This window comes from Thunnus maccoyii, chromosome 2 (genome assembly GCF_910596095.1).
Source record: "Thunnus maccoyii chromosome 2, fThuMac1.1, whole genome shotgun sequence".
NCBI classification, from domain to species: Eukaryota; Metazoa; Chordata; class Actinopteri; order Scombriformes; family Scombridae; genus Thunnus; species Thunnus maccoyii.
In genome coordinates, this window is record NC_056534.1 from 31853588 (window position 1) to 31866631 (window position 13044).

At 42.4% G+C, this 13044-nt stretch overlaps 1 protein-coding gene and 1 long non-coding RNA gene across 2 annotated transcripts in view; one reads left to right on the plus strand and one right to left on the minus strand.

Annotated features, from left to right (window-relative positions):
* The window catches only part of LOC121888651 (complement C3-like), a 26156-nt gene extending 23279 nt beyond the window's left edge, over positions 1 to 2877 (plus strand). Inside the window, exons 38-43 of the mRNA XM_042400257.1 lie at positions 32 to 134; positions 330 to 419; positions 1379 to 1471; positions 1562 to 1645; positions 2294 to 2438; positions 2671 to 2877. Coding sequence (XP_042256191.1) covers positions 32 to 134; positions 330 to 419; positions 1379 to 1471; positions 1562 to 1645; positions 2294 to 2438; positions 2671 to 2815 — 660 coding nt within the window. The 3' untranslated portion in view covers positions 2816 to 2877. The remainder of the gene's footprint in view (positions 1 to 31; positions 135 to 329; positions 420 to 1378; positions 1472 to 1561; positions 1646 to 2293; positions 2439 to 2670) is intronic.
* Positions 1 to 11306, minus strand: part of LOC121888757 — a 13232-nt gene extending 1926 nt beyond the window's left edge. Inside the window, exon 1 of the long non-coding RNA XR_006093300.1 lies at positions 11231 to 11306. This is a non-coding gene — a long non-coding RNA (uncharacterized LOC121888757). The remainder of the gene's footprint in view (positions 1 to 11230) is intronic.
* Between the last annotated feature and the right edge of the window lie 1738 nt (positions 11307 to 13044).

A 13044-nucleotide genomic window follows, 5' to 3' on the forward strand; every position in this document is an offset into this window, starting at 1 on the left:
TGTCTCACCTCTGTCTTACATCTCTCCATAGGTTTCTCGTGAACGTCCAGAGGAGATTGCTTTTAGGATTCATCAGAAGCTGAAAGTGGGCGTCTTACAACCAGCTGCTGTGTCTGTCTATGAATACTATGAACGTGAGTCTCAAAGACACTTATACTATATGCTGCCTCTATGAGTTTCATGATTTTTTCTTTGCTGCTGATAAATATTCAGAGTAATTAACAGAATGGATAAGCAGACATTATTATATTTTAGTATTTTATGATTATTTTGTGATGTACAGCAATCAGCACAAAATATTTTTTCAATATCTTTCTTTCTCATTGCAGAGACACGTTGTGTGAAATTCTACCATCCGGAGAGAAGAGCTGGACAGCTTTTGAGGCTCTGTACAAAAAATGAATGCACATGTGCTGAAGGTAAGCAGGATGAAGTCTCACAGATGATAAAATCTGTCTACAGCAGGCATACCTAAGCAAACCATACACCTAAAATTCTTCTAAAAGAAACACATAAACACAACACGAACAATGTGCTTCAAAGACGTAAAGCATATCTTGATCAATGGTTTGGGTGGGTGATCATTCTGCTTTGTCTGTAAACGATTTAGTATTAATATTTGCTAATAAGCACTAAAACACAAAGTATAGCTGAGACAGATGGGGATCACCAAACTGATTACAATTCATTCTGAGGGAAACATTAATGTCTGTACCAAATTTCATGGCAATCCATTCAATAGTTGGAATATTTCAGTCTGAACCAAAGTAGTGGACCAACTGACAGACATTGCTAATATGGCTAAAAAGAATGGTCAAACCTTGATGACGTGTTTTCACAAGCTGAGTAGAACACCTCAGATGGGTAAATATGCATAAAATCAGTAAAGTGCCCCTTTAAGATCTGGCAAATGAGATGGTCCCAGAATTTGTTTACTGTAAATCACCAGATGATAACATACAATACTATACAAAAGTTTTAGGCACTAGTGAAAAAATCGGGGCTCCATGGGGACCATACCATCTGTTGCAGGACTCTTTTCACTGAGGATAGCTCTTTGTGACTCTGGCTGTATGTTTGGAGTCATTGTCATGCTGCAGGTTGAATTTGGGACTGTTCATTTGCCTTCCAGATGGAAATATGTGTGGATAAGAATCTTAACATGTAAAGTGCTTGAAACCTTTGCACAGTACTGTAGTTATCAGCAAGCACCTGCTGGATCCTATAGGATCAGAGCAGTACTCAGAGCTTACAAAATTAAGTTGTGACTTTGATTAAAGCTGCACTCACCCATCAACTTATCCACACATATGCACATGTGCTTATTTAATCAGGTCCTAAGTTGTGTATTTGTTTTGTGCCCATTGTCTGTTTCCAGAGAACTGCAGTATGCAGAAGAAGGGTAAAATCAACAACAATCAGCGCACAGCTAAGTTATGTGAGACTACACCGACCGGCACAATTGATTTTGGTAAGAAAATGTAAATGGACTGCATTTGTGTTAATGAGAGATCAAGGAAGTAAGTATGTGAGCTAACATCTGCATCTTGTCTGTCCTCAGTTTACAAAGTGAGAGTGGAAAACTTTGAGGACATTTTGTCCACCGACATTTATACAATGCGGATACTGGAAGTCATCAAGGAAGGTGGGTATTTATCTGCTTTGAACCTTCAAAACGAAACAAAAGTGCCTGAAAATAGGTGACATTTTTTGCCACTACCTTAGATATTTTAGTTTGACATTTTGGGGAATATTTAGGAAATTACTTTCTTGCCAAGAGTGAGATTAGATGATTGATACAACTCTCAGAAAGCTACAGCCAGCAGCTGGACAGTTTAGCTTGCATTGGCAGGTAACTAGTGGAGACTGCAGGAAGTTACTGGTCTTGGTCAAGAAATAGTCTGGTACACAACCCCCTCATAAAATGATGAATCATTGCTTTCACACTTAAATTTTGGAACAGATTAAACAAATGAGACATGCGTTAATTAGAAATTTAGAGGTGCTAGTAGGCAGATTTTGGACACAGCCAGGCTAACCAAGCTTACTTGGCTGGCTGCTGCTGTAGCTTCATATTCACTGTACTTACTGTATATAATTGTGTTATCATTCTTCTTATCTGAGTCACCAGGAAGCGAATGAGCACATTTTCCAAAAATGTCAAACTGTTGCTTTAAGTATAGTTCCACTTGGAAGATGTGAGAATACAATAGTTATGTTTCATACTGCACCTTTAGTTATGCATTTAATCCTTTAATCATTTTCTGTCTCTTCTCCTGCATTGTAATTACAGGAAGTTATGATGTGGGTCCTGAGGGTTCCCTGCGCACGTTCCTCAGTTATCCACATTGCAGAGAGGCTTTAGATCTGGGGATTGGCAAAACCTTCCTTATCATGGGCACATCCAAAGATATTCACAGAGATGATGAGAGGCAATCGTAAGTTTGGTCTCTATTAAACTGTTTCACCGCTTTCTATTACCAAAACATACACAAAATCAGGTTTGCCTGTCATGTGCAGCTTAGTTTGTTGCTAAATTAGCTTTTTATGGAGAGGAAGGAGTCGTGCTTTTTCATCTGTTTATATTTCAATCCAAAAAGTTAAATCTAGAGCACTACAGGTAGCTGACCACATGAACATACAATATGATTTTTACTTTGCTCTCCTCAGGTATCAGTATGTGCTCGGTGAGAGAACCTGGATTGAGTACTGGCCTACGAATGCAGAGTGTCAAACTATGGAACACAGAGCAGCCTGTGTGGGCATGGAGGAGATGGTCAATCAGTACGAAGTCTTTGGATGTCAGCAGAAGTGAAACTCAAGGAAATAAAATGTTCTTTTAAAATTAGCTGTTGTTTTGTGTAAAACTTCAACTGCTACGAGATATAAGTGATGTAAAAGTTGAATGTTATACTATGTTGATTAAAATTTAATCTTATTTCCATCGTCTGTGTCTTATATAAATATAGAAAAGTAATGATTACTGTCATGGATCAGCAGATACTCTAGATTGCAACGTGTTTCAAGCTTGGCGCTCTTCCTCAGGCAGTATCGAGAGGTTTATTACAGGTTAATTATAGAAATAGAGAAAAAGCAGGAAATGATGCAGTAAATACTGTGTCATACTATTTTTGGATTGGCTTTGTCCTCTAACATGTATGGATGTATTTGAGAAGTTTACACTCTGAGTAAAGAAGGAGAAACTATTGTTCGTTTATGTAGTCTTTTCAGCAGCAGGGGTGGTTCTAGGAATTTTTAACTGGGGTGGCCCAGGGGTGCGAAAGGGATGTCTAGAGGTGGCCACAATGTGTTGTTAATGTGCACACACAATGCATAGAATTTTTTTATGCATTAATATTCCACCAATAATAGGCTAAAACATAAATTAATAGGCTACATGCATACACATAACTGTTAATGGTTAGTCTCCTATTTTGCAGAACCTTTATAGTCAAGTGGGTTAACATTAACAATCACAAATAATAGGACCTTTTTCTGAGCTCATTTACAAAAGTTAAGGCTATTAAGTAGTCAAATGCTCTCAATTTGAATGGAGTCAAAAGCATGAAGTGACTGGATAAGTAACATGTATTATTACAGAGTTAGTGTGAATGTGATTTTTGGACAAAGCAACAATGTGTTTTACCATCTTCAGGTTCCTGAGCTTTAATATAATAATAATGCTCTGGCCTGTCACTAAACCTGTGCAAGGATTTGTGGTTATGGATCTATAAAAAATCATTCAAAGAGCTGATGAGGCGTTTTATCAAAAGGTAGGAAACCCTTCAAATAATAATAATAATAATAATAATAACAATAATAATAATAATAATAATAATAAAGCTGCAAGCCGCGATGATCGGGCCCTCACACCTTCGCGCACGTCGGGGTGTGCCACAGTTGAAGTGCTGTTAATGGCAAGCAATATGATGCAGCATTTACTAGAGGGTATTGTACACGGATATGCATTTTCCTGAATATTTGACATTAAATGTGGGAGATAACAATCGTTCTCTGTGTCTACTATGCAGTGCTAGAAAGTTATTATTAAGTCAATAATAAGGTACATATAAACTTACATGCGAATTGCAGTCTGTCTTCTGGCTGGTAGTCCTAGATTTATACTATGTACCCACTCTATATTTGGGTTTTATTGGTACACAGTCACTCCTCTGTTTAAAAACAAAACATTTAATTCAGTATTTCTATAGCCTTATGATTATTTTCATAATATATGTATATAGGCCTTTCTGCTGTATCCTACAAAAATGAGCTCCATTCAACCCCCACACCAGTGGCGACTGGTGACTCAAAAAATTGGGGAGGACAGGAGGAAAACCAACATGGAATCTTACAACAAACTGCATCAAACTATATCATTGTCCCACCTGATGAAATCCGAGGGGTGGGGGGCAATTTTATATGCCCATAAAACAATTTGCTTTTAAAAACAAAAACCCCTGAGTGGTGTAATGGCTGCTTCTTTAAAGACATTTAGCATATACATATTGTTTCTACACAAAGAAGAACTCATTTTAGCCGTGGAGTGGTTCAGATGTGTGATTTTACCAACAAATTGAAATTCAAATTTATAGTATTGTTCTATTGTGACAACAGATTTACGTTCTCATCAAAAACAGACAAGATATCACATGATTTACACGTGTTTCCTATGTTTACCACAAAGCTTATAATGTGATACAGGAACAGATCAGTGCTGAATACTAGAGAGACTGAACACTAAAAACATTCACAGATCTAAAAGTGTTGGTTCACATCAGAAAGTATTAATGCATGTATCAAATACATGACTTACACACTCTTAACTATGTGCACGACATACAAAGTATAGTGTACAAAGCTGACATGTTAACACTAGGGGTGCAACAGATCACAAAACTCCACTTCAACCCTAAATTTGACCCCCTAAACATGTTCATAAACTCACCAAATTTGGCACGCACATCAGGTCTGGTGAAAAATTTGATAAAATGTAAAAATTATCCCCCAAAGTGCCAAAATGTGCTGTTGACACCAGGGGTGCAACAGATCACAAAACTCGTGGTTCGGATCGTATCATGGATTTGAGTCAAACAAATAAAACTTTGTTTTCCATTTATTCTGTAACACACTTACAGCAAGAAACGTATTTCGTGTGTTTGTTTCTTTCTAATTAGGGCCTGAGCCCAAAGGGCAAAGACCCTATTGTATTTCGTGTGTTTGTTGCTTTCTTATTAGGGCCTAAGCCCAAAGGGCGAAGACCCTATTGTATTTCGTGTGTTTGTTTCTTTCTTATTCTTTCTTTATTAATACGCCACTTCAACCCTAAATTTGACCCCCTAAACATGTTCAAAAACTCACCAAATTTGATAAAATGTAAAAATTATTCCCCAAAGTGCCAAAATGTGCTCTATAGTGCCACCTATGTATCTAATATGGCTGCCACGGCCCGTAGGAATGTCATAGAGAGATCCAACCAGAACTCAATTATTCATCTCATCAAGACCTACAAATCATATGCTGACACCCCTGACCTAAATCCAACAGGAAGTCCGCAATATGCCCATCAAAGTACAACTTTGTGCCAATTTTGGACCTCCAAGAAATGCTATCTCCTCCTAGGGCGTTTATGGTATCGGCTTCAAACTTCAATACATGACTTATGACACTGTGTTGAGCAAAAATTGTTAAAAACTTTGTAATAACTCGAACAGTTACAGATATTATAAGCCCTGAATTATAAGCCACATCACACCTTACAATGTTAACCAATGGGGAGGCAATCTCTAGGCATGGACTTTGTGTCAAACAAATGGTTCTGATGTCTATACTATAAGTCTGACCACTTTGAAACCTGTATCAATGGATTCGCGACGAAATTTCCTACAAAAAATGGGATTTTTAATGTAAGATTTGAGAGGGAGAGGGAGAGAGAGAGAATAGGAGGGGGAGGATGGGTGTGGGGGTTGAATGGAGCTCATTGAGTGAGAGTGACAGTTTAGTGATGCAGAAAAATAAAATCAAAACTAAAATTTGTAGCTCTGTACTGCAGTTTTTCCTTTATTAGGGCCCAAGCACCTAGTGGTTCGCTCACACTCTCCATTCAAATATATAGTAGTATATATATAATATAGTATTTTTCTGTGTCCAGCTGCAGTTACTTATTGTCTCTACACACCTGACAATACACATTTCAATCAAACTTTGACCAGGTCATGTGGGTTAAAAGTCTTTACTTTTCTAAAAATAAACTTGATGAAAATTAGGAAATGAATTTGTTTTACACACAAACTCATCAAGAGTTTTCTGTTTACTAATTGAAATTCAAGTGAATGGGCCCAAAACTTGCATAATTTTGATGACACAGATGTGAGCAAGACAGATATGTCTCACCCTGCAGAAAATTCTCATCCTCGCTCCATTGAGACTTGATGCTTCGCCATGACAGAGGAAGTTGCTATAACTTTATTGTAAATGCTCTAGTCTGCACCAAACTTTCCATGTTTGATAAGAGTCCCGGCCTGAACACGTCTACATGATAATATTCCATCAGTGATGCAAACTGGCTGAATAGCGCCCCCTACGAAATTTCAGCAAAGCAGCCTCAACAGCGGGCAAAACAGTGGACAAAGGAAGTGATGTTTATCTCCTTTTTGAATTGTCTGAAAACAGCCCGGGACATCTACATCTACATACCTGTGACAGAAGACCTTCAATTGCGTCGTGGCCTGATGTGCGTGGAGGCGCGAGGGCCCGTTCAACGCTACTTGCAGCTTTAATTAACACTTGTTATTCTATTTTAAGCTTATTACTCAATATACGGCTCAGCTTAAAAACGAAGTAAAGAAACTGTCAGAAGCAAGCAGCCAGACCTCCTGCACACTAATCATACAACGTCAACAGGTGACTGAACAACCACTCAATTAAAAATGGGATCAATTCCATATGAATGAGTGAGTCCAGACATCTCACTGTAACTTCAACAAGCAAACTACCCACAACGCATTATATGTATATCTCTGCTGCATTCTTGTTAAGGAGATAAATTCACACAACAGCCACACAGAGAGACATTTAACATCAGAGATGAAATTAGCGACCAAAGAGACAGAGAGAGAGAAGCTGTATCTGACTCACGTTATCTGATGTCTTCTTCTTTCTATCATGGAGATGAAGTATTCATGTCATAACATCCATTTGTGGCTGTTGGTCATCTTGTTTGTTAGTTAACAGAATTTTATGGCTGCTGCTTAACCAGTCTGATATCATTAGCAACAATGACAAACAAGCTTGCTCTCCTGGTTGTTTCTCCGGTTGCTTCTCCCTCCAGCCGCTCCCTGGTGCTGTCCTACTGCTGCGCTGCACAGTCCAGATAATTTCTCCCATTAGCTTAACAACAGTCCTTAACAGTCCTTCCATGGATGTATAAAGAGTCCTTCAGGCTGCTACAACAAGCCAGCTGCTGCATTGGCTAATGCAAGGAGCTATCTACTGCTGCTACTCTGCCTTACAGTAGAGAGAATTAAAGATGAATTCTGGAAACTATCATTGGACCAACTCGATGTCAATATTGCATTCTGGTTGTTGATTGGTTAGGGAGGCCATCCTCCCTTGGAGCATCATTTTACGTGTCTCTTCCAAAGAAGAGAGAAAAAATATGTTGTAAATAATACTGAGATTTGATAATGGTTTATTTCAACCAAATATTCTTTTTTATATTTTGAGCTCCCTCTTGCCTCTCAAAAAATAGAGGATCAACCTCCTCTGCCTCTATGGACCACCCTCCACTGTGCTCCAGGGTGATGTGGCACTGCAACTTTCGGGGCTTATAAAATCCAAACCGTTCAAGTTATTACAAAGTTTTTAAAATCTTTTTTTCAGCATAGTGTCATAAGTCATCATCAAAGTTTGAAGTCGATATCATTAACACTCTCGGAGGAGATAGCGTTTGTTCGGGGGCCAAAATTGAGGCAAAGTCTCATATTGCGGACTTCCTGTTGGATTTAGGTCAGGGGTGTCAGCATATGATTTGTAGGTCTTGATGAGACGAATAAGTCGGTTTTGGTTTGATCTCTCTACGACATTCCTACGGGCCGTAGTGGCAATTTTAGTTACATAGGTGGCGCTAGAGAGCACATTTTGGCACTCTGGGGGTTAATTTTTACATTTTATCAAATTTTTCACTAGACCTGATGTGTGTGCCAAATTTAGTGAGTTTTTGAGCATGTTTAGGGGGTCAAATTTAGGTCTGATGTCCCGTAATAATAAAGAAACAAACAAACAAACACACGAAATACAATAGGGCCTGAGTCCAAAGGGTAAATTAAAGCTGCTTGCAGCTTTAATTTGAGTAACATTAGTCAATGCAAACAGTAGTTACCTGGATGCAACGCTGGTCTTAGAAACACCAATGAGATGGGGTCCCTTAGGAGGGGTTTCCCAAAACTGGTTGTTACTGCAATCATACTGCAGTTAAGGGGGATTCTCACATTTTGAGACAGTGTGGGAATGAGTGTCTTAAAGAGACAGGAACCAAGACGACTTGTTTCATTCATCAGACTGCCTCACTGCCACAGGTTAGTCGCTGCAACCCACCTACTACTTTATAATCCCAGCCACGTAGCGGGGCAGTAGGGGGCCAAAACCAGTCCAGTTAACATAGACCAGAGCTGGGTGAAAAAAATGGCCTAACCTCTCTGGGGTCATATACCAAACACCCTGCACACCCCATCTCCCGAGTCATCTTGGATCATGGGAGAATGCTGGTGTATAATTACCCGGGGGGGTCAGGTGAATCACAGCTGACACACATACACCACTCTTTTCACAAGTCTTGAGTGGCACCTGTGAGCATGGACCTTGAAAAGGAGCCCATCATGTCCAAGAGATGGAACCTTATGAATGGACAAGGCGTAGACCAGGACGCCCTTGACAGATGTCCTTGACACTCACTCCACCAAACAAGACTGTAAATGCTGCTGCGCCATGCATGGAATGTGCTCGGACCACATTGGGGGCTCCTTACCTGCCTGCCTGTAGGCTTGGGAGATGCACTCACAATGCCAACTAGCTTGTACACAAATAGCTGTTCAGTACGCTGAAAGGGGGCCATGTGTTCAACATAACATACCAACACATGTACCAGGCACAAAAGGTGTAGTTTTGCCTTCCTAGCATCCCCATGGAGCAGAGGACAAAACACCTCTATCTGAATAGCTCTCGACCTAAACAAGCCCCTTATGTTCTTAGGAACAAAGGAGGAGTTTAATACCAACCATTTTGCCTTGTAGCAAGCAATGGGTAATGGACCAGGGCTGGGCTGCCAACATCTGAGTCATATCTGCATACCACTGCGCCAAATGGCGGTCCAGGGCTATCAGAATGACTGACAACCGCTCTTGTCCCACTCTCTCCAGAGGGGGAAAGGCATAAAGCAGCCTCCTTGGCCATGACACATGTCCAAATGCGTCCATCCCCAAGGGTGGATTGTCGTGTGACGTCAGGGAGGACCAGAGCAGGCAGTGGGTGTTGTTTCGACTGGCAAACAGGTCCACTTACACTCTCCCAAACCGTTCCAAATCTGCTGCACCAACCCAGGGTGCAGCACCCGCTCACAATGCTTGTGCCTCTGTGGATCCAAATGCAGGCTGGCGGACCACCGTTGCAGGCGGCGCATGTGCAACGACTGGATGGCCCACTGCCATGTGCCCCAATGCCTGCATGACAGTCAAAGCTGTCACTGCCAGTCCCTGCTGCAGTCTTAGGACTGCCGGCTACAGGGCCATCTGTCTGGGCTCCGACAGAACAGCCCACAGCCTGGCTGAATCGAGCACAACCCCCAGATATTCCACCTGCTGGCATGGCTGGGGGGCACTCTTCTTTCATTTGATGGCAAAGCCTAACTGAGTTTGGGCCATGACAAAGAGGTCATCCAAGTAGAAAGGGACCCTCATGCCACAGTCACACAGTGGTTGCAGTGCCGCGTCCACACACTTGCTGAACGTGCAGGGAGCCAGGGAGTAGCCAAATGATAGCCTGTTGTACTCGTAGGCTATCCCTTGGAAGGCAACAAACAGGAACTTCCTGTGTTTTGGCACCACCTCGACGTGATACGCATCTTTCAGGTCAATGGTAGTGAACCAGTCACCTCCTGTCTTCTTGGGAACCAGGAAGTACGCAGAGTAAAACCCCTTCTGTCTGTCGTGAGTGGGAACGACTGAGACAGCCTGTTTCAATAATAGGTCCAGGATCTCTTTGAAGAGAAAATCTATTTCCTCTTGGGAGGATAGATTTATCTCCTTGATGCCCGAGAATGGAGGAGGAACATGGCAGAACTGGAGAGAATAACCCAGTCTCAGTGTTTTGTCCGTCCACTCCGACAACACGCTGCTGTGATGCCATTCCTCATAAAACTGCATCAGAGGACAGGTGGTCGGTTGGGGGGCGGCAGGCAGGAACTGTGATACTCTGCTTTGGCCCTCTCCGCCGCCAAACCTTCCATAAATGGAAGATTGGCCCAAGGGGGGCCAGCAGCAAAGGGGCTGAGCTGATGGAGCAGTCCATGAACGCATCACCATCGGCTGTCCTGACACAGCTTCCGTGTTTTGTGTTGGTGCATCCAGTCCCTCTCCACATTTCTCACAGAAATAACTGGAGAGGAGCAGAGAAAGCTGGGTGTCTCCTCTCCATGGTGCATGAGCAGGCCCGCGGCGTTACTTTCTAATGAGGAAGTAACGCCATCGGCCATGCTAACGTAACCCAGAGTGAAGCGCTGTGTACCCTGGTCCTGAGCAGGGCGGTGTGAACAGCAGGAGACAGAGCTGACACATGAAGTCATCTCACTTTGGTCAGTGTGCGGGTGCGCAGCGTTATTCCTGTGAATGGTTATAACCCAGCTAAACATGTCAGTTTCCCAGGGAGACGCACTGTGTCAGTCTGAAAAGTAACGATACCGGCCAGCACAGCGAAACACAAACTCAGTTTCGAGTGTTGCTATGTCGGGTGGGATATGTTTTTCTCACCACATTGCACCTAACATAGCGCTCATGAATGCGCTCAGCACTAGGCTTTTTTCGGCTCACACCATTTGCAGCTGAACAAAGCCTCCCGGTGTCTGCTTCTCTGACAGAGAGAAGAGAGGCAGGGGTGCTGGCAGAGCAAGTGCTTACTGTATTAAGCTTCATGGACAGCTGCAGACACCATGGATGGATAGTTGTTCTATTTATACTACCTTCTGGGGTCTGCCTGTAGCACACACTCCATTCATGTGCAGTAGATCACCATCAGCATTAGGTCCGTGCAGACACAACAAATTGCAGGTACGTGGGTGTCCACACAGAGCCTACTGCCTAAGATGAACTTGAACAGGGATGGAAGGGGTTGGTGAACTCTGCCGGCACATCCGGAGGCGGGGGGGGCTGTTGAATGTGGCCCACGCTGATTGAGGTGGTGTCGGAGGTGGCTGAAGCAGCAACAGCTGCTGGTGCTCTAGCTTGCCTGCACGCTCTCCTCCTTGCCGTTGCGTTGCGATGTCGCACCTCGTCTCCTCTCTCATTCAAAGAAGGGGCAAGCGGCAGATGACGGCTCAACTGTGCCTTCTCTTCTTCAAGCCTCTTGAAGCACTGAGTGACAGAGGAGAGGGATCTGAAGAGACTGTCTGGCATTATGGGAGCTCCCAGGAGGTCCTCTCTGTCTTTTCCTGCAGCAGTGGCAACACCCAGAGCAGGGTTATTAATCTGACTGATGGTGCAACCCAGAAACTGGTGGTGTGGGGGGAGGGCGGTTGATTATCCACAGAGAGCGTGCATACGGACGACAGTCTGTACTGCACATTGTCTGATTTTCGATCGTCAAACAACTTATTTTCTTACTCATGGTGGCACAAACACAGCAGTTCCAAGTGGGACACTCTAGCGTGGTGAGCACAACTAAACAGGCAGCAAACTTCAAATAGTCCTCGAAGTATAGCACACAAACTCTGTAGTCCATCAATTCACAACAAACAATAATAACTGAAGCTGAAATGAACACACTTTCATAACCTGTCTCTGCCCAGACTTAAGCCTCTTACTTGTGTTGCTTAAGGAAGCAAGTAGATGAGGGTGTGTTTCAGTCCGTCTTTGGGACCGGCTCGGTTCCTCGGCTCAGATGCTGTCCTCACGCTCTGTCGGCAGGTCTCACAGTAAGCTGATCCTTGGCAGCATGGTGGAGAAAACAGTGGAGTCGACTTAGCTGAAGAAGAATGAGGCAGAGAAGTTATTCGCGTCTTCATGAAAAAATCCTTTTCAGAACACAGAACCTCTCCTCTCTGGGCAGCCAGGTCTGTCTGTGCCAGCCTACGTCCACTGCCGGGTTGTGCTCACTCAGTCTGTACTTAGTCAGTGTTCTCCTCAGTTTTGTATCAGACACTGTGGTCAGGTAAATTGCCACAGTGTACTGTCTGTTTAGAGCTACATATGTTTCCATTTTGTTAGTTAATCTCTGTATTTTTTCTTTCATCATAATTTGGTTTGGTCTAACTCTCTCTCTCTCTCTCTCTCTCTCTCACACACACACACACACACACACACACACACACACACACACACAAAACTGCACTGCATCTATTAGTTCAGATTCAAATATTTTATTTTCTATTATATATATGTTCTATATATTTTTGTGACTTTTGTATTAACACTAAGCCACAGAGCTCACTACAGAGAGTATGTGGATTGCTACTGTTTGCCTTGACAAACACAAATATCAGTCACTCTGAGATCACAGTGACTTAGGTTTAATAATTAGAGAGAAAAGGCCTTGTGCTGTGTGTCAGCTGAGGACAGTCTGCTTTCTGGCCTGGCCTACTTTTATTATTACTTATCAGACAAAGACATACTATGACCGCTCTATGCTGACTCAAGTCTTATCAGAAGTGAAAAAGAAAGTCACAACAAAGAGTAAAGAGCAGAGACTTAATGTCCATTTTTATCTGTGAGTTAAACAGAGGAGTCTCTTTTTTTAGTAGATTCTTCATGTCAGTGATAGAAAGAGTATTAATGTACT